At 46.3% G+C, this 25,215-nt stretch overlaps 3 protein-coding genes across 3 annotated transcripts; all 3 read right to left on the bottom strand.

Moving 5' to 3' along the window:
* Positions 1 to 7,452: 7,452 nt before the first annotated feature.
* On the bottom strand, positions 7,453 to 9,745 carry plaat1l (phospholipase A and acyltransferase 1-like). The gene is made up of 5 exons (XM_079296093.1): positions 9,695 to 9,745; positions 9,075 to 9,204; positions 8,746 to 8,834; positions 8,502 to 8,666; positions 7,453 to 8,216 (listed from the first exon to the last, which is right to left on the bottom strand). The coding sequence occupies exons 1-5, from the start codon at positions 9,701 to 9,703 to the stop codon at positions 8,151 to 8,153; spliced, it is 459 nt and encodes a 152-aa protein (XP_079152219.1). The 5' UTR covers positions 9,704 to 9,745; the 3' UTR covers positions 7,453 to 8,150.
* Positions 9,746 to 10,226: 481 nt separating this feature from the next.
* LOC306796980 (zinc finger protein 513-like) lies at positions 10,227 to 15,689 on the bottom strand. Its single transcript, XM_079296092.1, has 7 exons — positions 15,585 to 15,689; positions 15,142 to 15,339; positions 13,071 to 13,190; positions 12,847 to 12,981; positions 12,172 to 12,636; positions 11,565 to 11,752; positions 10,227 to 11,459 (listed from the first exon to the last, which is right to left on the bottom strand). The coding sequence occupies exons 2-7, from the start codon at positions 15,179 to 15,181 to the stop codon at positions 10,851 to 10,853; spliced, it is 1,557 nt and encodes a 518-aa protein (XP_079152218.1). The 5' UTR covers positions 15,182 to 15,339; positions 15,585 to 15,689; the 3' UTR covers positions 10,227 to 10,850.
* A 3,349-nt stretch (positions 15,690 to 19,038) lies between these two features.
* dusp27 (dual specificity phosphatase 27) lies at positions 19,039 to 23,861 on the bottom strand. The gene is made up of 5 exons (XM_079296181.1): positions 23,716 to 23,861; positions 23,404 to 23,522; positions 22,657 to 22,888; positions 22,292 to 22,509; positions 19,039 to 22,096 (listed from the first exon to the last, which is right to left on the bottom strand). Exons 1-5 carry the CDS (start codon positions 23,850 to 23,852, stop codon positions 19,404 to 19,406), a joined length of 3,399 nt encoding a protein of 1,132 aa, XP_079152307.1. The 5' UTR covers positions 23,853 to 23,861; the 3' UTR covers positions 19,039 to 19,403.
* Between the last annotated feature and the right edge of the window lie 1,354 nt (positions 23,862 to 25,215).

Raw genomic sequence — 25,215 nt, 5'->3', positions numbered from 1 at the left:
GCAGCGAGACCAGGACCAGATGAGAGACCAGGACCAGCAGCGAGACCAAGACCAGCAGCGAGACTGTTGTGAAAATAAAGCTGTCTTTCACACTTAGAGCGGATTTAAGAATGAAACAGAAGCTCTCAGAGGCGTATAGTAATATCAAAGCAATAGATTTATTTATCAACAGAGTTATTCAGCCCAGCCATCAAACAAGCTTGGGTGCTAATGGATGAACTTCGCAGAGATTCACCATGAGACACGCTTCAACATATCAGCGTGAAACTTAATATAGGGGTCCGCCCCTTGATACACATTGGTCAAAGTCAAAGAAGCAGGCGTGGCACGTTTGTACGTTATGGCACCTGGGTGGAAGCCGTGGATGTCCATCCACCTTGGCCCCTCCCAGTAGGCGTTGGTTTCCATCAGTGTGAGTGAAATGTTGCATGCAAGCAAGACCTGAGAAAGAGTGTGTGAAGAAGCCGGGCTCAGCTGGGGCGTTGTCCCTCGCTTGAATCTGACTGTCCATTGTGTCTTCCTTATCTTCTCTAAAGATGGCGTCCTGTTACTTGTGACGCAGTTAACATCAGTAACCTTCCTCCTGCTTCTCTCTGGCCCTGCTGTGTTGTGAGCACTGTATAAGTGGTTAATAGAGCTGCATAAGCTAATGGTTATTAAAACTACAAATATGCTAGTGATTAATTAAACTGTATATAAGTCAATTGCTACTTAAAGCTGCATATAAGATAATTGCTGATTAAAGCTGTATATAAGCTAATTTTATCAACAAATCCCTCTCTTGACGTCTGAAGGACGTCACTTTCTTTACCTTCCTGCCCTGTTCACACGCTGGTGTCTTCCTCTGCCTCTCCTGACCCTACCAGGCTGTTCTGCTCTTCCCATACTGGGTAAGCTCCATAAGGAGGGGGTGGTGATGGTTCCTTGGAGAGGGCAGTGGTGATAAGACGGCCAACCAAAGAACGAATACAGGGTATTATACAACATCCACATGAGACCAGTATTGCAATGAACACACCCACTGACACTGCTATTGACAAGATCAGGTGCTTCCATTTTCCAAACATGTTTTCCATCCAATCTCCAAATGGATCGTTCACACCTGATGCTTCCTGCATTTCGTTTGACAGTGCCTTCAGACTATTCAGTGCTTTTGTGACTGAACCGTCCGGCGCAGTGTTGTTGGGGATGATAGTGCAACACAGGTCTCCAAACATTGAGCAAAAGCTCCAAAGCCATTTTGTTTTGCATAGAAATCAAAGAAGTTGGGGCCAGCTGCTCAGCCAGACCCTCTATTGCATCCCTAGTATGATTAGCCAAACGAAGAACATTGTAATGCACATAATTGATACGATCAACATTTTTATTCACTGTTATCCATGGAATTATACTCACGATACTCTCAAAACCTGCTGCAATTTGATATACCAATTTGTATTGATTAGGCACTCCTCTGGTTCACTCCGATTGTATCTATGTAGGTTGGACCTTTGTCCAGACTGAACTATCCTACTGCAGTTGCGTTATCAATTGGTGGAAATATGGATGCCAGAGTCATGCAATTTGATGGAGTAGCCATTTTAGTCATATTTGTCATGCATGCGTATCCTGTTGGGTCAGATTCAGGATATAGTGGTGCTGGTTCGGTGAACATAGCTGGTCTAGCTGCAGCACAAGCTACACAGCTACTCATTTTGTTTTTTATAGCATTATCAACAATCCAATTTAACCAAACATTGTCGCTTCCATGTCCTGTAGCTAATTGGATCACCTGTTGGTGGTTGCTGAAAAGTCAAATTACAAATTACAAAACAAATTATGCATTTTGCGTCAGATTACCTCGGACCTCTGCTAGAGGTCTGGACGGCTCAGGTGCTGGGGCACAGTGTGACAGGTGGTGCCAAGGTGCTCCTGCTTTACCTATGACTTGGACCGAGTGTGAAGTAACCTCCTTCACTTCGTACGGCCCTGTCCACCTGGGGTCAGTCCACTTTCTCTTATGAACTTTGACCCTGACCCAGTCACCCTCTCGGATGAGATTTTTTACCTTTTCCTGGTCAGCTGCACTGGTTCGCTGGACCTGTTTGGAGAGAGCCTCCGTGAGAATGATTAATGCAGTCATATACACCTTCATGTCTACCTGCTGCACCTCTAGGGCAGGAATATGACTATTAACTCATGTGGTGAAAGATGCGTCTTATTTCCTTTTGCGCTCCTCATTGCCATTAGAGCTAATGGTAAAATTTCAACCCATGTCAGCTTTGATGCTACACATGTCTTCGCTATTTTCGATTTTAGCGTCTGATTTGCCCTCTCTACCAGTCCTTGTGCTGTGGATGATACACTGATCCATAACTATGTCTGATTCCTAGTCTGGCTTCTACTTCCTGCAAATGCTTATTACTGAAATGTGAACCATTATCGGAGTATCAGTTCTGTCTGCAGCCACCTCACTACTGTCTGTGCGTCTTCTCTTTTAGTTGGGATTGCCTCCACCCACTTTGAGAATCTGTCAACCATTACCAAGATGTACCTTTTTCCTTGTACTCTGTTTTCATGTCCCATGTCAGTAAAGTCTATGCTGGTGTCTTGGAAGCAGGCTGATGGTACAGGATAAGAGCCCATAGGTGTTTTGTACGGTTTCTTCACATTGTGATCTCTGGTTCCTGTATGGCTGTTTTCAGAACCATCTGTTTTGGTCTGTATCCTCCTGTTTCTTTAGCAGCTTCATCTGCCATGTCGTTTCCCGCACTTATTCTGGTTCTTGCTTTGCCATCATGTCCTTTGCATTTCATGATTGCCACTCTGTTTGGTAGGCTCATAGCTTCCACCAGTGCCATGATTTCTTTCTTGTGTTTGATGGGTGCGTCCATTGATGTCGTGAATCCTCTTCTTCGCCACATGGGCCCATCCACGTGAGCTGCTCCATGTGCGTAAGCAGAATCGGTGAAGATGTTTACTGATTTTCCTTCTGCTATTATCAAGGCTTGTATGAGCGCTTCGACTTCTGCCAGTTGTGCTGATGCTGGTTGAGGTAGGATACCTGATGCTACTATTGAGTGTTCCATATCTTCGAATTGTCTCACCACAGCATAGGATGCTGTGTTTCCTTCATCTCCTTTGTAGCAACATTCTTCCTGTTTCATAGACAATATGTGATCTTGTGCATTCTTTTTGAATTTTCGATTTTCTTGCAGCTCCGAACGTGAATTTTTGCTTAGGAGGATTCTTTGATGCAGCTCCTCCCGAATGTGAATTTCTTTGCTTAGGAGGATTCTTTGATGCAGCTCCTCCTCCCCCTGTTTTCTGATACAAAACTGCATTAACATCCCTCTTTTTTGTTCAGAAACATCTAGGTGGAAAGGGAATGAATAGTCTGGAGCTTGAAGTGCCGATGCATGTGACAGAGTCTGCGTGAGAATGGTGAACACATCTTCTGCTTCTTGTGTTCAAACGAGTGGGGCTGAGGTGTTTCATGATGGAGGATGCTTTCTCTGTGGGCTGTGGGCTGTGGGCTGTGGGTTGTTAAGGCAATATGTGGGTCTGGAACTGGATATGACGCAGGTATTGTGGCTAATAGTTGCAGCAGTCATTCTCCAAATCGCACAGATAAGTGCTCACTTTTGCTGACATGACTTCCTCCTCTGCAATGTTTTCAATAAAAAAGTCTGAATTCAGTATTCCCAAATGTCCACCAGATGGAGCCAAAGCTCCTGTCCACTGTTCCTGTTGCAGTTGCTGAAGTGGCCACAGAAAGAGCCAAAACTCATGTCAAATGTCCTTCGAAATCAGTACAGTTCTAAACTTATTTCGAGGTCTCTGTGTGAATAGATAAAAAAGAAACTCTTCTCCATTATACTAAGATGGCAATTTTCAGCCCTAATCTGATGGTGTAAGCAAGCAGTTACTTTCCAGGGTCACTGTTATCTGTTCCTGTCGTACGAAAGGATGACGGAATGCTCCTTTCGGCGTTTTTGACCTACATACAGTGACCTCACAACTCCGCAATATAAGCTGTACAAGTATAACGCATATTATTTAACAGTGTATGAATATATTCTATTTACAAATCCCCCTTTTTACCCCTGCTAGGTGTGAACTGCTATGTTTTTAATTACTCAATCAATGGCTGTAACTCGATGTTTAGATCTCTATCATCTGAATCAGAAGTTAGTGGGGGTGCTTTGTCTAGTACGGGTGTGTGTGTCTGATGCGGGGATGGAGAGGGAAGAGGGGCAGTTGAATTAGATAGGTGCTGGTGTGTGTGTGTTACGTGGTTTCGAATTTCTCAGATTAGTATGGCAACTCTAATATGCCCACACCCCCCCTTTTTAGTTTTCTTCAGCTCTCTGTCCTTGGAGCCGATACACTCCCTACGGCTGCAACTGTTTTGTTATCAGGAATGCATTCCTCCTTTTTTCCCAGCGCCTGTCTGGCTGAATGGATCCCTGCTTGTTTCCGCACTAAACTTTGCTAACGGTCCCTAGGGAACACAATTTTCCAATAAATCAGTAGGTTTTTAACTACGCCAGTAAAACTGACACTTATATTAACCCTCAGCTGTCTCTCAGTCTATTCTAATGTTTTATGTTTGTGTGTGAGTGCAACGTCTGTGTCTAATGCGTGTTTTTTCTGCTCAACTGACCATCAACTTTGAAATCACACACGAACTTGTTGCCACACATCAACTCAGCTCTCAGCTCTCAGCTGTCTCTCTCTCATATGTACGCTTCAAACATCAACTCTCATTCATACCAAATAATCACTTTCTCCAAACTCAGCAAACCGACTGCTGTGCTGACTGACCTCTTGGCCACCGCACAAATGACAAACTGCTTCTCAGCAAACAAACACAGTCAAATGATAAACACAAATTAAAATCAAATCTGAAATGCGCACAATTCACAAGCACGGTCCCCGAAGGAAATGAATATCTTTACAAATACAGTCAATTAATAAACAATTCTTTCCCTAACCAACACACAGAACAAACAGCGCTAATTTAATACATCACAACGGCCGCTGCGTATCATAAAACACAAGTACAATATCTGCTTTGGCTGGGGCTCGATAACGGGCCTCCCGCGTGGAAGGCCGCTGTGCTAACCATCACACTACCAGCAGTACATCAACAACACACTTTAATACACTTTAAGTAACCTAGGACTCTGCGGGTCCTTTTCGCTTCTGGTTACTTTATTACACAACGTCCGTTATCAACGACACATCGATTAACTTCAATTCTGCGCTCTCGTACAGAAACTACGTCTAGGATACTCTAAGCAGAGATATCATGTTTTTACACTGCACGCCACTCACGAATTCAGTGTCCTGGGATTTGATGGTCTTGATAAGGTAATTTTTCTCTTCGTCCGCTATCAACGATGCATCTGTTAACTTAAAACCTGTGCTCCCGTGCAGAAACTATCTAAGGGTTACTCTAAGCAGAGTTAACTTGGTTTTACACCACACGTAACACACTTGATGTCTTGATACGGTAATATTTCACGGTCAATTCTCTCAATACAATTTATAGTTTATCAATGACCTTTAACACACATATATCCCCGTCATGTTATACAATTTCTTCGTAGCCCAAAACGTCTTATAATTACGTTAAAGATTACGCCTTATTTGTGGCAGGAATTTGAGCGCGCCGTGCGAGGCGCGTGACAGCGACAGAAAAGGCGCGCGACCGCGTCCCACACTACTTCACTCCACGCTGCCACAAAAAAAACGTCATTTTTCGCCTTTTATCTAACGTCTTCTGCTGGACTCATTCACACATATGTACAGACCCGCATATGTACAAAAAACCCAAATGCTGGGCTGAACAACCCTGCTGCTGTGTGATTACTCTTTACAATACTTTTATGACTATGTAATACTTACAGTTCGGTCAGTCGGATAAAATTTGGATCATGTCTATAATACAATATGCAGAATTCAGTTAAATAGGCTTCTGCTCACCTTGTTAGTTGTGTCGACACTATCAGACTGTTCCCGAACTGCAGGCACGCTCCGATTGGCAATTATCGGTTCCCAGCCTCAGGGGAGAGATGCACCGTTATCTGGAATCACAAAGAGAGGCCTGTTATCATTCCAACCCGAAGCTCTGTATCAAACTTGCCCGCATCCTCCACCAATTTGTTGTGAAAATAAAGCTGTCTTTCACACTTAGAGCGGATTTAAGAATGAAACAGAAGCTCTCAGAGGCGTATAGTAATATCAAAGCAATAGATTTATTTATCAACAGAGTTATTCAGCCCAGCCATCAAACAAGCTTGGGTGCTAATGGATGAACTTCGCAGAGATTCACCATGAGACACGCTTCAACATATCAGCGTGAAGCTTAATATAGGGGTTCCACCCCTTGATACACATTGGTCAAAGTCAAAGAAGCAGGCGTGGCACGTTTGTACGTTATGGCACCTGGGTGGAAGCCGTGGATGTCCATCCACCTTGGCCCCTCCCAGTAGGCGTTGGTTTCCATCAGTGTGAGTGAAATGTTGCATGCAAGCAAGACCTGAGAAAGAGTGTGTGAAGAAGCCGGGCTCAGCTGGGGCGTTGTCCCTCGCTTGAATCTGACTGTCCATTGTGTCTTCCTTATCTTCTCTAAAGATGGCGTCCTGTTACTTGTGACGCAGTTAACATCAGTAACCTTCCTCCTGCTTCTCTCTGGCCCTGCTGTGTTGTGAGCACTGTATAAGTGGTTAATAGAGCTGCATAAGCTAATGGTTATTAAAACTACAAATATGCTAGTGATTAATTAAACTGTATATAAGTCAATTGCTACTTAAAGCTGCATATAAGATAATTGCTGATTAAAGCTGTATATAAGCTAATTTTATCAACAAGACCACTAATCCAGAAAGAAAAGAGTCAGAAGTCCACACGGAGAACTACTAGTACTTCTACTTCAGTGAGGTAGTACGTAGTGGTACTGTCACTGGTCGTGGAGTATTTTCACAGTGTGTTTGTACTTTTCCTGAAGTAATGTTTCAGTGCAGTACATTTAGTTGTAGTAGAGTTTTGTAACAGAGTTATGTTGTACCTGGGCCTTCACTGCTGTCCTGCAGCTGAAACACAGCTACGTTATTATTTGTTTCCTGTCAAAATGAAGCTCAACACCTAAAAATACACGAACTGCAGAGAATACGCAGAGAGTGACCTGTGAGACTGACCTGTGAGCCTGACCTGTGAGACTGAACGGGTGAACTTGTTCGGACGCGTGTTCCACAAACATTTCAATGTCCAATGCGCTCTTTCTTTAGATCCGTTGATCCTTTTATTGAAATACATATTGGCACCGTAACAGAATACAGGACACGTTACTTGGACACGATAACACGGTCAAAAACTGAGAGCTTCCCATCCGCACGCACACCTGGTCCTCATTACCAGGCACTTACATATATGCACATAAAAGAACATGAATCATTCTGGATGCTACGTTGAGCTGCTTTAGACTGTCGATCAGACAAGTGAACCATTCATGTGATCTTTAAAGGAAAGAATCATCAATAAGTCAGATATGAACTCCAGATGTTTACATGTGGAGGAGACGACATGAACACACGAGACACGGACCAGAAGGACTCACATGGTGGATTCTGACTCACTCAATGAGAGAAACACAGAAAACGGCTCCGAGATCACTTTATTTGTAAAGTGGAGATTTGACAACTGTGACAATAAAACTCTGTTAAACTCTTTGTTTGATTCTGGAGACATTCCATCGGTCTGGAGACAAAGATGAAGGTTTGTGTGAACGTCATGAAGCGTTTGATGGTGAGCTGTTAGCTTAGCATTATGTAGCATTTATCTTTGGGTAAAAACAGTGATTAAATATGCAGCACACGGACAGAGTCTCAATGTTTTGACAATATATTTTATAATATGGAGTTTATCTTGAAACTTAAAATTTCATGTAAATATTATAAACTTCTCTAAAAAATTACGAATATTTAAAATTATTATGACTTCATGCTGAACAATCGTGGAAAAAATATATTAAAAAGTCAAAGTAGACATTTAGATGAAATGTCTAATATTAGCCAAGAAAAACCCAAATATGATCTCTTCATCTCATAACCGTCTTGTTGAACTCCTGCACAGTGTCGCCCTCCTGTGGTCACGAGGAGAAGTGTTCACAGCTTCTTCTCCTTAAACAGCTTCTTCCAGGCCGGCATGATGTGCTCGTAGATCCTCTCGATCTGAAACACACACAGACTCAATGATGCTCTGCAAACAAAGATTATTATTCTATTTGGAGAAAGCGTCTCTTCTTGCAGGTTATTATATATAAACTGAAGAGGACCCAGGAAAGATCCATGTGGAACTCCGGATTCACGGTTTATGAACTATTGCTCGTGTTTTGCTGCCGATTGTTTCAAGATAATAAATGTGCAGTTAAAGATGCAACATGTTGGTAAAGTTACAGGTGACCGTCTTCACGTACGAGACGTTCTATTGCCGTGAAGAGGGCAGCGTGCACCGACCTGCTGGGACTTCTTGACTCCGTACCGGAGCAGCGTGGCCTGGTGCTCGCTGTTGTGAAACAGGATGTCGAACGTCACCTCGCGGCCCATCAGCTCGTCGATGGCGGGCTTCACCACGCCGTGGAAGTCTCTGGCCGGGAACGAGTCGTCCAGCATGTTGTTGACCTGCGACGCAATTCGAAGGAGTCGTCATTCAATGTCTCTCACGACGTGTTATTACAGTGTTATTACACGTGGAAGTCACCTTGTATCTCTTCCCCAGCAGCTCCAGTGGATCCAGCTTCACCTCTGACCTCAGAGCTCGGCCAAAGAGCGGCAGCTTGGCGTCTGAATCTGACAAACACAACATCTGAAGTCTAATTATACAGTAAAAGTCTTATTTTGACCTCATTATCTTCAATACAACATATCAATAAACAGGAACATCTCCCTCTAGTGACCTCAAACAATACGAATAAATAACAGAGAAACAGCCACAGATGCATTTGAATAGAACACGTGTACTTTGAGTATTCCCACTGCTCGGGTGGGTATTTGTACCTTAACGAAGGTAAACACGGAGTAAACACCGACCTCGACATGTGAGGTGAGCGACGTAGGGAACGCCGTCCTTCTCCCCGTAGAACACGGCGAAGTGAGAGAAGTACTTGTTCCTGCGATACTCCACGATGTCCCCCGGGAACAGCTGAGGGTGGGAGTGTTTCTGCACACGGGTCATTAAATATAACGAATCATACAACCACACGACAGATCCACCAGGAGGAAGCCTCAGAGGAGCTCTTCATTGACTTTTAATATTTACGTTTCCTTCCATTCTGTCTTTGACGTACGTCTGCCTTCAAGTGTTTCATCATATAAATGTATTGAAACATGAAGATCTGCACATGAAAGTCTCAAATGTTTAGTTTTAGAGAAATTAAACTGCTTTATTGGAGACATTAGAAGTAGAACTTTTTACTTATTAAATTATAGTTATTTATCTTTAATTTGTATTTTCATAGTAATATTTTATATTCTTTATCTATGTTTCTTAACTAAAAGGGGGATTTTTCACATCTTGGCAACCCCCCCCCTTTATATGAGCCAACAGACAGATAATTATTCAATGAGTTATGAGACATTAATAAAGCTTTAAAACATGCAAATTAGAAACTGAAAGACAAGAAATAAGAGGATTAAAGAGATTTACTCACCAGGCCCATGTGTTCAGTGTTTACAGGAGCTCTTCTTCTGCTGGAACTAAAGACCCCAACACACACACACACACACACACACACAGGAACCCGTCTGCTTTACATGCCTCCTCCTCCTCCTCCTCTTCTTCATCACTCCTCAGGGCGTGTGAAGCAGGTGTTTCCTAAACACGGAGCTCCAAAAGAGGAAGCAGCTTCTATCACACGTGTTTCTATCTGATATGACGCCTCGGTGAACAAGAGTGCGGCTAGCTGTTCCCACCCGCTTCCAGTCTTTATGCTAAGCTAGGCTAATCCTAACGTAACACTCGTTGAGCTGTTCCTCCTCTCATCTCCCAGGATGGGGAGTCTTTAAATAAAGATTTTAAAAGCATTTCTAATGTTCTGCTTCATGTGATTCTGGTCCGATAACGCGACAGCACGGACTCATTCTAGAACACTCTCCATTCTGGGTCCTTGTTGAAATGTATTTGAGCCACGAGTAGAAGAATAACACAAGAGACAAAAGGCCACGAGGTTTGAGGATAAAATCAGAGTTTAATTGAGAAAAGGCCACAATCTGATGAGAATAAACCAGTTTTAAGGTAAAAAGAACAAAACAGAATGTTTTTATTCCCTAAAACAACAACATGTCACAGCCATGAGCACATCCTGTGTTTCTGTGATCAGCCACAACACGTTCATGAATCTTCACAGGACTCGGCTCCCGTCATCATCCGTCCTTTAGCTTCCTCATGAATAACGTGAAGTGAGCGACGCATCGTCAGCATCACCTCCAGCTCACACACAGGTTGATCCTGATAGACGACAAGCTGAACAGTCCCGACTTCACCGGATCACTTTAAAGCTCCGCCCACATTTAAACCCTTTAAAGCTCCGCCCACATTTAAAAACATACATCATCCGTCAGAGGAAACATCAGCGGATCCAGTTCGACTGGTAGAAAAAGTCACATGGTGACAGATGAGATGTCTGTGTTGATGTTACAGGAAGTGTGTGTGTGTGTGTACAGCACACACACACACACACACACACATTAATGCCCCTCGTATTATAAAGTCAGTGCAGCGTTACAGTCGTTCAGTCTGTCAAAGGCACCTGAGTTTGGCTCCAGCCTGAAGTTCACCAGTGTATACGACACACACACACACACACACTAACTGTGCTCCTGGCTCTGGTCCTGCTGGGCGTCTCTGGCCCAGCTGAGGCCGTTGGTGGGAGCGTGTTTGTCCCAGCTGTCCGTGTTGTGTCCGTGCTTCCTCTGGTGCCGCTTGTAGTTGTCCCAGTGGCCGGTGGTGTAGTCGCACTCGGCGCAGGCGTACGGCTTCTCGCCCGTGTGCCGCAGCATGTGCCTCTTCAGGTTCATGCTCTGGTTGCAGGAGTAGCCGCACACGCCGCAGTGGAAGGGCTTGGCGCCCGAGTGGATGCGCTCGTGCCGCCGCAGGTTGGCGAGGTTCCCGCAGGCGTAGCTGCAGGACGGGCACTGGTAGGGCTTCTCGCCCGTGTGCACGCGCAGGTGGCGCTTGAGGTTGTCGAGGTGCGAGGAGGTGTAGGGGCAGTGCGGGCAGCGGTGGGGTTTCTCCTCGGAGTGGGTGTGGGCGTGGCGGGCCAGGTGGTTGGGGTAGTGGGACAGGAAGGGGCAGCGAGGGCAGCGGTACAGCTTGGTGCCACGCCGAGCCCGCCGGGAGCCCCGAGACACGGCCGGGCTGAGCGGAGACCCGGAGACATCTTTAGACCGAAGGTCCAGCTGGCACCGACGACACACCTGGAAGTAAACACACCCCCCTTTAACCCTCAACACTCTCCTCAGGCTTTCATGTCGTCAAAACACTGCACACACAGACCAGCGATGGGACGTGAGGGACCGTACCTGTCCTGCGTCTCCGTCCCCGTCCTCCTTGTCCCCCTCCAGGTCGTCCTCCTCCAGCGTGAGGCCGCACATCCGGCAGCAGAGGGGGAAGAGGAGGACGGGCAGCGGGGCGGAGGGAGAGCCGAGAGAGAGGCCGTCCAACGTCTGGAAGTAACCCGTGTCCTGAGACAGGGTCAGGTCTGACACGCCTGCACCGAGAAGAGAGACATTTATTCAGAGACGTCCATGAAAGAAACACTGGAAGACCTGTCACACTGATGAAAAGACACTTATCTTCCATCTCAAGCTTGCTCCTTTTACTTCTTCTCACATACTCAACCTACGGTTCAGGTCAATGAGCACTGAAGCAGAGAGAACTTCTCTTCCTCATTTCTAACTCTTTCAGTTTCCACTCGTTGCTTCCTCTTTTCTGTTGCTAACGTGATAAAGTGTTGAGAGCACCACAGCAACAGACTACGTCCCTGAAGGCCTTTCTGCTTCGGGTGTATGTTGATATTAAACTGAGTATCTTTGAGGAACTGAGTTCAACATTTGAACATGTTTTCTTGAAGACTATCTTTAGCAGCGGCCTTAACTCCTTCACTGTGTCCTTGCGGGTGTTCGTTACCTTCTTCACTTGCAGCGTTTCCTCTTTTCCTCCTCCCCCGTCTCTTCTCCTTCTCCCTCCTCTGCGGCCTCTCCTGCGTGTGCATGCGCTGGTGCCTCCGCAGGTTCCCGAGGGAGCTGCAGGCGTAGCTGCACAGGGGGCAGCGGTAGGGTTTCTCCCCGGTGTGGGTGCGGCCGTGGCGCTGCAGGTTGACGAGCTGCGCCGAGGCGTAGGGGCAGACGGGGCAGCGGTACGGCTTGTGGCCGTCGTGGGTCCTCATGTGGCGCTTCAGGTGGTTGGAGTAGCGCGAGGTGAAGGAGCACAGCGAGCAGGAGAACGCTTTGGGGGGGCCGTCGTCTCTCGGCTTCCCGTCGCAGCCGGTCCCGTCGGCCTCCGTCGAGCCCTCCGCCTGCGGCGAGGCTTCGTGCTGGAGGCCTTCCTCACAGGTGAGGCAGTAAAGCTCCGCCCCCAGGTCCAGGCCCACACCTGGAACACCATTTTATATTGAGCCACCCAGGAGATAAAGCTTCAGAGGATATCACACAAATCATAGAACTTAAATGTAGAACTGCACCAAACATTCCACATTATTCAGAACATGGCAATATTCCTCCACCTCTGAGAAACATCTGTTAGCTCCTGATGTTCCACTTTTGCAGAACAAGGGCATAAAACAGTGTTTGGTGGAACAGTTACCCAGATCTAGACCTGCTCCCAGAGCCGTGTCCCCCAGGAGTCGGCCACATGCTTTACAGGAGAGGAAGGCCGGGAAGGTGGAGTCTGTTGGAGCCGAAGGGTCGTCGTCTACGCTCAGAGAGAACACCGTCATTCCTGAAGAAGAAGAAGAGACGTGTTCAACCAGAAACAACAACACTGTTCATCTGAGGGTGTGTGTGTGTGAGAGAGAGAGAGTCACTGACCCTCTCGATCCAGCCCGATGATCTCAGAGTCTCCAAACTCCAGGTCGCCGCTCAGCAGGAAGTCGCTCTCCAGAACCAAACAGCTCGGGTCGTAGAGCACCGCCCCGTCCTCCGACTCCACTGGACACAAACACACGTTCCAAACGCTGACTCATCAGCAATATCAATGCTTCTGAATATTTCACGGCCTATTTTAGCAACCAAGTAAAACAAAGCTGCATTTCAAATGACAGTTAAAGAAAGAGTTTGTAAAAGCAGCCGGACAGAAGGAGGAGGAGGTGAAGAGGAAGCGAGAGAGTAAAGTGAGGAGGAAATCAGTGAGGATGAGATAAGAGCAGAGGACGAAGAGTTGGAGGGTGAGGAAGAAGAGGGAGTCCTGAGGGAGTCAGGAAGAGGAAGCTAGGAGCTCGAGGGTGGGATAAGAAACAGAAGATTTCGTTACTCGTTATAAGTTAGTTCTGTTGATAATCAGTGAATTCAACAAGCCTAAAGCTGAGCAGACTCTCACACATGACATGTTGTTCGTTACTTGTAAACACACGGTGATTTTGGAGACGGGAGATGAAACCCTGAACATGAAGAGATGAAGGTTTGTCCACAGTAGATAACACATGTAAAAGAGGAAGAACACGATCGAGAGAAGTCAAACAGGAAGCGGGGAAAGAAAGAAAGGAAGAGCGACGGGAAGGTGGAGGAGGTCAGAAGAGAGCCTGAGAAGAGGAAGTGGAGACCGGAGGCAGAGAGGAGACATTCAGGATGAGATAACACACAAACACATGGACTGAAAGGACGACGTGTCTCCAACGTCTTCCTCTCTGAGAGACAATGAGGAAGTAATGTCAACACGTCAGACCATTTAGTCTGTTTACCCTGGCTTAACTTACGACATACAAATTACATTTAAGTTCAGATGCAGTCCAAACACCAGATACAGACTCGAACATCTGGAAGACAACAGTCTAAATACCAGATACAGACTCGAACATCTGGAAGACAACAGTCCAAACACCAGATACAAACTACAACATCTGGAAGACAACAGTCCAAACACCAGATACAGACTAGAACATCTGGAAGACAACAGTCCAAACACCAGATACAAACTAGAACATCTGGAAGACAACAGTCCAAACACCAGATACAGACTACAACATCTGGAAGACAACAGTCCAAACACCAGATACAAACTAGAACATCTGGAAGACAACAGTCCAAACACCAGATACAAACTAGAACATCTGGAAGACAACAGTCCAAACACCAGATACAACCTAGAACATCTGGAAGACAACAGTCCAAACACCAGATACAGACTACAACATCTGGAAGACAACAGTCCAAACACCAGATACAAACTAGAACATCTGGAAGACAACAGTCCAAACACCAGATACAGACTACAACATCTGGAAGACAACAGTCCAAACACCAGATACAGACTACAACATCTGGAAGACAACAGTCCAAACACCAGATACAAACTAGAACATCTGGAAGACACCAGTCCAAACACCAGATACAGCCTCAAACATCTGGAAGACAACAGTCCAAACACCAGATACAGCCTCAAACATCTGGAAGACAACAGTCCAAACACCAGATACAGCCTCAAACATCTGGAAGACAACAGTCCAAACACCAGATACAGCCTCAAACATCTGGAAGACAACAGTCCAAACACCAGATACAGCCTCAAACATCTGGAAGACAACAGTCCAAACACCAGATACAGTCTCAAACATCTGGAAGACAACAGTCCAAACACCAGATACAGACTCCAACATCTGGAAGACAACAGTCCAAACACCAGATACAGACCCAAACATCTGGAAGACAACAGTCCAAACACCAGATACAGCCTCAAACATCTGGAAGACAACAGACTAAACACCAGATACAGCCTCAAACATCTGGAAGACAACAGTCCAAACACCAGATACAGACTCAAACATCTGGAAGACAACAGTCCAAACACCAGATACAGCCTCAAACATCTGGAAGACAACAGTCCAAACACCAGATACAAACTAGAACATCTGGAAACATCTGGAAGACAACAGTTTAAACTCACATTTCACGGGCTGGGGGTTGGATTGTTTCCTCCGCGGCATCTTCGCCTCTCGTCGTCCCGGATCCTGCTCTGGTTGTCCGCCCGTCCGTCCGCCAGGCAGGCAGCCAGCTAACTGAACGTCATCATCACCTCCTTCCTCTTCCTCTTCCTCTTCCTCCAACGGACAGCAGCAGCGGTGTCATCACTGCCAACTGTCGCCTGGAACGAAGCGTGCCCACAGATTTGCTCATTCAGAGTCGCAGAATCATGCTAAGTGACGTGAAACACACTTTAAAGTCGTTGTGAGTCAGTGTTTGTTGTTGTTCCGCAGTAAATAGACGCAGCCATCTTGTTAGCCACCTAGCTACCAAGTCAACTTCCAACATTCTAAAATTAAAACCGTTTAAACTACAAACTCAGGATAAAAACTACAAGTTTAAATATCACTTCGCTCGTAAACATACCTGTGATAACGTCCCAAAAAAATACCGTCGTCGACAAAACGTCCCAACCTGTTTAGAAATGAGTCTTTTGTTGCCAAACGCGCATTGCTCGCTGCTGGCAGAGGGACGCCGGGGTCTCCGGGTGACGTCAGTGACAGGAGCGAAGGATTGTGGGATTTGTAGTCCTGATATTGAGTCTCTGTGCCAATACATGTCCTGTTTATTACATATAAAAATACTAATATTTATCACCATTAGAATTACTGCGTATGAGGGTCCTTATAGATAAATATAAATATAAAAACAAATATAAAAATAAAAAAATATGTAAATATAGTATAAAAGAGCCAGAGGTGAGAGGTAATATTCCAGCTCAAAACTAAAATGTAATCGTAAATTTATTAGAAAAAACTTGGATATTCACAGTCAATAAGATGTTGCTACGAGTAGGACAGATTTTTGTACAACAGACTAAGTTGTATTGATATTTAAAATTATACTGTTCTTGTAATTCAATAAGTTAGTAACTAATAAATTAGTTATGATTTCTCTCCATGTATCATCATTAAATATGTCTGGTTTGATGTCTGTTCATGAAAATACCACCACTGAAAAACTAATAAAGTATTGCATTTTAAATAAAGAAAAGAGCTCCAAGAACAGATTTCAAGACACATAATAAACAAGAATAAACTTTTTATTCAGCGCCTTCTCCTTCTTCTTCTCCTCCTCTCCTGGTGTAGTCCCGTCGGTGTTGTGCTCTGGTTGGGCGTCAGACAGCATGGTGTCCTCCAGAGACAGAATGTCTCCAAACAGCCCGACGGCCCGGACGACCCGGGCCACGAGGAGTCCTCCTCCAGGTCCAGACTGTCCAGCACGTCTGCGGCCGTCCACCAGCTCGCCATGACGCAGGGAACCAGAGGAAAGACGTCCAGCAGAGGAGGGAACGAAGCTGCACTGCAAATATCGACTATTAAAATGAGCTGTAAACACATTAAAGCAGGGGTTCTTAACCTTTTTGACCTCTGGGCCCAACTTTTCAAGTACAAAGTGGCCCGGGGCCCACTCTGACTATATGCATCAGAAGTGTCAGACAACCTGTAGGTCATACAGAAACAGAGCAGTGGGCCTTTGGAGTCAGTAAAAATTTAAGATTTTTGTCCGCATAAAATAAAAAAGTATCTTTCAGTATAAATAACTGCCGGTGGCTGTATCTGTACAGGTAAAGGACAGTATAGGGCTGTAACTACACTATCAGTGAACAACTGCCTCAAATTTGAAGAAGATTGGACAAAGGATGACCATTCTACAGTGTTTCTTCATGAAGAGATCCAGGCGGAGCTCTAAAAGGACATTTGGAGACCCAAATGGACACATGGTAACCACGTGATATTCTGACACACTAAAGGTGTTTCTCCCTTTATATTGTGATTTTATATTATTTTCCTTTTATTATTAGCCTTTGCAAATTGCAAATACTATGTATATATGGCCGAAGACGTGGTGTGTGAGTAGCGGACTTGCTGTGCTTAATGGCTGCGACCGAGCGCACGACCGAGAAAGAGAATAGCTCAGTTACGCAAACGTTGGTTGACGGCTTATGGAAGAGGAGGATAAGGTTTGTACTATAAGTACTAGCGTTTTCTGAAGGCAGGAGCTCCATGGTAACATCCGCTAGCACGTTGTCGGGTCTGTAATGTGTCTTTTTCCGTCGAAATGCTGCAAGATACGACTTGAAGCGGTTATGGCGACTTTGGACAGTGTGTGTGGGCTCCTTTTGTGGAGAAACCATAAGAAATGAAAGAAAATCGATGATTTCTTTGCAAAGATGAGGATTTTGGGCATGCTGGGACACCAAACACAGACATGTTTTGTGACGTATTTGCGCAAACAAGCCGTAGGAACGGAAGGGGAGGGGATCGAGGATGCCGGTGTTGAACAGGCAAAACCCTTGTTAAATAAATGAGATGATAGAATGTGATGATCACAAAGACGTTTATTATCATGTGTATGGAAACCTGCATACACAACAAGAAGCCCAACAGACTTTCCCACGAGCGCTGGATGTTTCGTCGCTACGTGTCTCTTTATTTTTGAAGGCTTCAGTGCTTCGTTTGATAGCATTAGCTCACATTCCACACACTGAGCCCTCGGCTCTGCCTCGTTGCCTCCGTTCACAAAGCCGTACTTAAGAAAGTCAGGGTTGTACTTGCGCACACATTTAGACTTTTGGGGGGTATGGCACCACTGTCGTCTTCATTTTTTCTTTTTAATAACTTATCCATAACTTTCGCTACAGGCTAGCGGCTAGCTGAGTGTCTTCTTCTGCTTATTGCAGCTTGTTAAACAACTGACTGACGCATTACCGCCACCAGGTGGTGGGAAGCTGTATTGTAACTGAGCGTCTCATGGATAACAGTGATATCTCTGGTGTCTTCAATTGATAACCGATGCGGTCCCGCGGTCCTCGCGGCCCACAGGTGCAAAACTGAAAGTTTTTCGCGGCCCTCTAGGTGGCCCTATGGTTAAGAATCACTGCATTACAGCATCAGTTTCATGGTCTAATACTATATTATTAGTACTTCAAGTATATTTTGATGATAGTACTTTTACTTAATGTAAAGCAGGACTTGTGGTATTAATACTTATCAAAAGTATCAGAAGTAAAAGTACTCACAAGTCTTTAGAGATTCTTTTATTTTGACAAGATACACAATATTCATTCTTACTACTTTAAAACGAAGCAAATATCGACAGTTTGTTTCTGTTCTAACACATTTTAAATCATTTTCTTCCCTTTTCTAAATTGACATTAACTGTGAATCTTGCAGACACAGTGTGCAGACATATGAACTATATTCTCGTGATATCTGTGTTCCTCTTCGTCCAGCTCAACATTCTGCAGCGTTGATCCCTGTGGAGCGGAAAGCTGCTCAATGAGCTGCAGTGAGTTACATTATGTCACCGTTACTGCCAGGAAACAACGTGAGAAACTTTTATGATTTATTAAGACGGTAACTATCTATAAATCTCAAACATCTTTATCTGAAAAGATATCTGCAGCAGTACCTCCAGTGTCCCATAGATGGAGGTATGACGTAGATGTGATGCTCGTCCACAAACATAGAAATACTTCTTTCATAATCATCAGACCAGAATCAGCAGAACTATGAGTCATTTCTTTTCCAGGAAATGCTCTTCTTCTCTTGTTATACAAGAAATAAAAACATGTTGTATAAAAGCAGGAATAACAGGCTCATTGTCTTATAATCTTAAATATAGTTGTTTAATAATATTTATGGATTCATGAATCAAAACAATAATAATCATCATCATCATGATAATAGTTATATTAATAATAATCAGTTTGTCTGGTCTGAGTTGTTTATCTATTTAATCCTATATTTAATAAAATGTTTATTAAATTAAATAATATTAAATAATAATAATAAAAGCCCATGAGTCGTCATTTGTCAGAACATTTATTGCAATAATAAAATAAAGAAACAAATGACTCGTTTCACGTCATCTTTTATGAAAATATGTATTAAATGTGCTTCACAATCAGTTTTACATTCGACGGTGGAGCAAACAAACCCAATAAACGATAAAATAAACTAGTTGTGTTAACAACAGACAAGAAGGCAAAAGTGCATATTTTACCGACTGATGTCGATTTGCTTTTGTCCAAATTCAGAAATCCACAAAAACAGCGACGCCTACTTTTACAGTTATTAGTGTTTTTGAACAATAATCACAACACAAGTGTTTCCAATAGATCGTTGCTGTTTGATATTATCCTCAGATTTAAAGTTCATGAGTTCAGATCTCTCAAATCTGCTACGGTTCACTTCTGCTCTGTGATTTCGCTTCCTGCTGCGCCCTCCAAGCCACCAGCACCTCGTCGTCTTCGGCCTCGGCGGCGGCCCGAGCTCGGGCCCTCTGCCTGGTTTGGGCGATGAAGGTGGCGATGTCATCCTCCTCCTCGTTGCTGGCTTCCTCCCTCCTACTCCTCCTCCCTTCCGTCTCGCTGCTTTCGTACGGCGATCGATGGGCGAACTTCCTCTTTGCGGCGAGGTCGTGGAAGCGCTCCGCGGCCTCGTCGCCCTCGTCGTGGGCGGCGTACGACCTCCTGTAGCCGTGGGACGCCGTGAACCCGTTGTCTTCGCTCGATGGACGCTCACGGAGCCGCGATCTGTATCCGGAGGAAACGCCGCGAGTTTCCTCGTCGTCTTCGTCGAGGGCGTAGGACGCTCTCCGGCTGGAGAAGTCGAATTCGGAAGCGGAGGCGTCGAGGTCGTCGTAGGGATCCTCCGCCGGGCCGGCGTCGACCCCGGAGGCCGGTTTCCTCGGCGGAGGCCGGACGCTCGTCAGCCAGTCGTCCACGCTGGTGTTCTTATCTTTCTCCAGCGCCGGGTTGAGATTGAGACACCCAGAGAGCCCGAACGTCCTCACAGGTTTCTCCTTTTTCTTTGCTTCCTCCAGAAACTCCTCTTCTCTGTTCTTCCTCTCCTCCTTCTCGTCTTCGTCCTCCTTTGGTTTCTTCTTCTTGTACAGCGTGCTGCGCTTGTTGTCCTCCAGGATCTTCTTCTTCTCGTAGGCGGCCATCTTGCCCCTCATCTCGGACTTGATCTCCTTGTCCATGGCGTCCAGCTTGCCCATGTTGACCTGGTCTTGGAAGAGGCTGAACAGAGGCACGCTGGTGGTGGTGATCTTGTTTTTCCTGGATCCCAGAGCAGAGCTTCTCCCGGTGAGACCGGAGATACCGCTCGACCCGGCGCCGGAGAGGACCGACGCCGCCCCGCCTCGACCCGGCGACAGCGCGCTGGAATAGGAAGCGCCGCTCAGCAAGGAGGCTCTGTCGTCGTCCATGCCGCGGCCCGAAATCAGGCTGAAGCCGAGCGCCGATCCGGCGCGCGACGGAGGAGGCAGGCTCATCTCGGTCTGCTTCTGCTTGATCGTTTCGGAGACGACGTTGGCGATCCAGTTTTGGATGCTGGCCAGATTGACCATGGGTTCTCCTCCGGGTCCCTGGACCGTGGGAACCGGGAGGATGGGAGGAAGCGATGCGATGGGATTCACGGACCTCGCACTGCGAGCCTGTGACACCGAGGACGTGACGGACGACCTGCCGCTGAGCATGGACATGTTGTCGTCGTTGCCGACACTCGGCGGGCCCGTGACTCCGGCTCCGGCCCAGAAGGCGGAGAGCGGTATCGTACCGCCGCTGACGCTGCTATCGTCGTCCAAGCCACACATGGACTGACTCTCCTCCAGCGTTTTCTTCGAGCGCTGCAGGATCTCCTCGCGTCTCTGCCTCCGCTTGACCGTCGCCGAGTCCTCGCCCCGACTCATCTCCACGATCTCCTCCGTGTTTTCCTCCCCGAGGCGCCTCTGCTGCCTGAGCTTCCACGTCTGATACGCCATCAGGTTGACATCCTGATAGGACGGCGTCTTGGCTTTTCCCTTTCCGGCGCCTTGCTCTCCGTCTCCCACACAACTTTTGTCTCCGTCCTCTCGATCCTTCTTGTTCCAGCCAAACTGGATCCTCTTGACACGCCAGCGCTCCAAAGGCGTCATCTTCTCCTTGTTCTTCTGGCAGAAGTTGTACATGGAGCTGGTGTCGGAGAGGAGGCTCTCCACCTCGTCATCAATCTTCTTCTTTGCTCCTTCTCCACCTTCTGAGGCGGTGCTCTCGCTGCCGTCCTCGTCCTCTTTCTTGCGGTACCGAGCGGCGGCTTGTTCCTCGATTTCCCTCAGCCGCTGTTTCCAGAGATCGGAGTAACTCGTGCAGCTGGAGGTGGACATCGCGTCCGAGGCCGGACGTCTGCCGCGGCGCTTCAACCGCTCTTTCACGGCGCGCACGTCCTCGCTGGTGACGCTCTCCACATCGGACATCTTCTTCGGTTCTCCCTCGCCGACGGATTCCACGTCCTCTCCGTCGCTGTTCAGCTGCGCCTCCCACCAGTCGTCGTCCTGGTATTTCTCGTTCCTCCTCTGCCACTCGCGGATCATGCTGTCGAGGCCGTCCTCGTCCTCTCCATCCTCTCCGCCCTCCGTCTCCGGCAGGACGACCTCTTCCTGACTCGGCCTCTGGTCGATCGGTGCGCCAGTCAATCCGCTCCGGAGCGCCGCGGCAGCCGCAGAGGAGGCGACGCTGCTCATCACGCTCTCTCCGTCCTCCTCCTCCTCCATCACAATGGAGCGCGCTTTCACCTCGATCATGCTCCGCTCTTCCTCTCTATCCGTATCGTCCTCGTCATCGTCCTCGTCCTTGCCGAAGATGCGAGCGCGACCGCGTGCATCGATGACGGAGCACTGGCTGAGCGTATCGTCGTCGTCGCGCTCCTCCATCAGGGTCTCGTTGAGATTCCGCAGCTGCTTCAGGAAGCCCTCGTTGGGGTTGATGGCGCGCTTCTTCCTCATGGAGGTCAGGGCCTCCATGACGGTCATGTGCTGGAAGATCATCAGGTAGGACGCCACCAGGACGGCGGAGCGGCTCACGCCCATCATGGACACAACCAGAACCTTTCCTGCACAGAGACAAGACGGATGTTGAGTACCAGGAAGTAGAGACTTCTTTATCGTTTCATAATTATGGAATGAAACTCGTTTGGCAGCTGAAAAGGAATTCATTCCTCGAGGAACACTTTGTGAATCAGCTGCTGTTCAGCAAAATGGATGAAGATGATCTTTTGAAGAGATGAACAAGAGAAAGCCTCTCTCACCCTTGTGTGTCAGCAGAGCGTCGTCCAAGAACTCGGCGGTGGGCCGGAAGTGCGGCGAGATGTCGGAGTCGGGGAAGTCGTCCACCTCGATGCCCGAGTACTGGAGGCTCATGCCGCCGTAGAAGGACTGGCCCGTGTACACGCCCGTGCCGTGGGCCGCGTTCAGGATGTGGGTGATGCCCATTCGCTTCAGGCGAGCCTTGTTCACCGCAACGGATCTGAAACGAGAGAGATATCGCACCGTGAGGAGGAATCAGACGTGCGACCAAGCATGGAAACAGCAGTTAGACTGGCTGGTATTGTGGCTTTCAACCCCAGCACATGGTCTTCCTCGGCTGCTGGAGTTTAGTATTTGCTGGGCTCACTTCTCGGCGATGAAGACGTTGGGCCACACCTCGTCCACGGCGTTGGGCGGGGCCTCCAGGCGGTCCTGCACCATGGCCCTCTGGATGTCCAGCACACAGGGGGTGTTGTAGGGGCTGCGGTCGTCGATCATGTCCTTGACGCGGTTGTAGAGGTCCTCCACCATCAGCTGATCGGCCGTCTCCAGCATGGACTCGGGGACGGACTCGGCCTGCACGCTGCGAGGCGGCAGCTCTAAAGGGAGCACATGAACCAGATGTGTTGACCTTTGACAAAAGCCTCAATGCAGAGGGATGGAATAGTCATACTCATGATAATACAGTCCCTCTCAGCAGATTCGTGTCTTAATGTTTGATTTTAAGAGAAAAACTGTAGATTTCTGGACCCAGATTAGAGGGTCAATAGCAACACACTCTGCACATGCTCAGTAGGATTCTCCGAATCATTTCACCCTTCAGCTGAAAGTAACTTTGTGGATGTAAAGTATTTTTGTTCTGATGTCTGAAGTTTATTTGAACTCAAATGAATTTAATATTGATCGCTAACGGGCCGAGGGGACGAGACGTGGATCGGATGTAATTGAGGAGCTCTTGAGTGAATTCGACGTGTTGGACGTGGACTCAGATGTCAGAAATGATTTGGTTGAGGACGACCTGACGTGATCTCCGTCCATCCATCGATTAAGACCTCATTCTGACATTCCATAGCGACATGCTGTTACGTGTCTGGGTTTCGTTGGAGCTCCTCACCCTCGCCGATGATCTTCTTGGCAGCGATGGCTGACGAGAGGTGGATGGGCTCCATGAAGATGCTCGCGGCGTCGGAGCCGGAGATCACGGAGAACCTGGACTCTGAAGCCGTGGAGAAACTGACGGAGAGGAGGAACAACACAAAGAAAACATCACTCTTCTTTTTTAAACATTCATGCAACAATCTTTATGCAACAAATGAGTCAGATATTCATCTCGAATCAAAGAGTCCAGGGAGAAAAGAGCAGCTTCCCGTGCTGCTAATGATTCTCTGATCCTGAAATCAGACCTCCAGGTGGTCTCCTCTCCTACCTGGGCGACGCACAGCGGAGGTATTGAGACTGGATCCCTCTGACGATCCTCCCCTCCTCCTCCTCCTCCTCCTCCTCCTCCTCACCACCAGGAACCGTCTGGTCCTGCCGCGCTCCGCTCTCATTGGTCGACGTCATTGCAACAAGGATCCCTCCTGCCATTGATACAAACAAAACTAACTAAGTTTCTGGATTTGTATTAAATTCATTTCAAACGATATATTCTTATTTATGAGTTCTCTAAGTGATGATCACAGCTACACATTTAAATACACGTGTACTATAATACTACTGCAGGTATTTATTGATCATCTGCGCTGTTAAGCTGTCAAAAACAAATATTAATCATGTTTATTAAATAGGGAAGAAAGAACCCCAGTTATCACATGAATACATCTATGAACCATCAGACGCAGAGTCAGAGAAGATGAAGAGCGGAGAGGTGTCGATGATTCAAACAGGGATGTGACCTCATGAGGAAACTATAGAAATGAATCACACAGAACTGAGGATCTGAAGGTGAAGTGAGATCTAGAAATAGAAATGAAAGAGAATCCAGCTGGATTCAGAATGTTCTGAAGAAACACTAACCGACAAACGACGTGTTCAGACAGAGCCACGCTAGCAGTTTCCCCCCGTTTCCAGTCTTTATGCTAAGCTAAGCTAACCGGCTGCTGCATGAAACTCAACAAGAAAACAAATGAGTTCATTTCCCCAAATGTCTTTTAAAGCAAGAACAAGACGACGAGTTACTGATTACATGAGTACATTACATATCTACTGGTAAAAAGTACTAACAGTAAAGTATGTTTGTGTGTATCTTGTATGTTTGTGTGTATTTTGTATGTTTGTGTGTATCTTGTATGTTTGTGTGTATGTTGTATGTTTGTGTGTATGTTGTATGTTTATGTGTATGTTGTATGTTTGTGTGTATCTTGTATGTTTGTGTGTATGTTTGTGTGTATGTTGTATGTTTGTGTGTATCTTGTATGTTTGTGTGTATCTTGTATGTTTGTGTGTATGTTGTATGTTTGTGTGTATCTTGTATGTTTGTGTGTATCTTGTATGTTTGTGTGTATCTTGTATGTTTGTGTGTATGTTGTATGTTTGTGTGTATCTTGTATGTTTGTGTGTATCTTGTATGTTTGTGTGTATCTTGTATGTTTGTGTGTATCTTGTATGTTTGTGTGTATCTTGTATGTTTGTGTGTATTTTGTATGTTTGTGTGTATCTTGTATGTTTGTGTGTATCTTGTATGTTTGTGTGTATCTTGTATGTTTGTGTGTATCTTGTATGTTTGTGTGTATCTTGTATGTTTGTGTGTATCTTGTATGTTTGTGTGTATCTTGTATGTTTGTGTGTATTTTGTATGTTTGTGTGTATCTTGTATGTTTGTGTGTATCTTGTATGTTTGTGTGTATCTTGTATGTTTGTGTGTATCTTGTATGTTTGTGTGTATGTTGTATGTTTGTGTGTATTTTGTATGTTTGTGTGTATCTTG

This window comes from Melanostigma gelatinosum (assembly GCF_949748355.1).
Source record: "Melanostigma gelatinosum genome assembly, chromosome: 24".
NCBI classification, from domain to species: domain Eukaryota; kingdom Metazoa; phylum Chordata; class Actinopteri; order Perciformes; family Zoarcidae; genus Melanostigma; species Melanostigma gelatinosum.
The sequence above is the reverse complement of the archived record's forward strand: the minus strand, read 5'-3'. Positions and strand labels throughout refer to the sequence as shown.

What these genes read in the sequence shown, in the direction of transcription:
- plaat1l (XM_079296093.1), bottom strand. An exon ending in CGCTCACCTCACATGTCGAG is followed by an intron (nt 8,835 to 9,074) that starts GTCGGTGTTTAC and finishes TGTGTTTGTCAG; the next exon opens with ATTCAGACGCCAAGCTGCCG. An exon ending in TGCTGGGGAAGAGATACAAG is followed by an intron (nt 8,667 to 8,745) that starts GTGACTTCCACG and finishes ATTGCGTCGCAG; the next exon opens with GTCAACAACATGCTGGACGA.
- LOC306796980 (XM_079296092.1), bottom strand. Translation starts at nt 15,181, where the DNA reads ATGCCGCGGAGGAAACAATCCAACCCCCAGCCCGTGAAAT. An exon ending in CAACCCCCAGCCCGTGAAAT is followed by an intron (nt 13,191 to 15,141) that starts GTGAGTTTAAAC and finishes GTTTGTGTCCAG; the next exon opens with TGGAGTCGGAGGACGGGGCG. An exon ending in AAACGCTGCAAGTGAAGAAG is followed by an intron (nt 11,753 to 12,171) that starts GTAACGAACACC and finishes TTCTCGGTGCAG; the next exon opens with GCGTGTCAGACCTGACCCTG.
- dusp27 (XM_079296181.1), bottom strand. Translation starts at nt 23,852, where the DNA reads ATGACGTCGACCAATGAGAGCGGAGCGCGGCAGGACCAGACGGTTCCT. An exon ending in CAAGAAGATCATCGGCGAGG is followed by an intron (nt 22,889 to 23,403) that starts GTGAGGAGCTCC and finishes TGCTCCCTTTAG; the next exon opens with AGCTGCCGCCTCGCAGCGTG. An exon ending in CGCTCTGCTGACACACAAGG is followed by an intron (nt 22,097 to 22,291) that starts GTGAGAGAGGCT and finishes GTCTCTGTGCAG; the next exon opens with GAAAGGTTCTGGTTGTGTCC.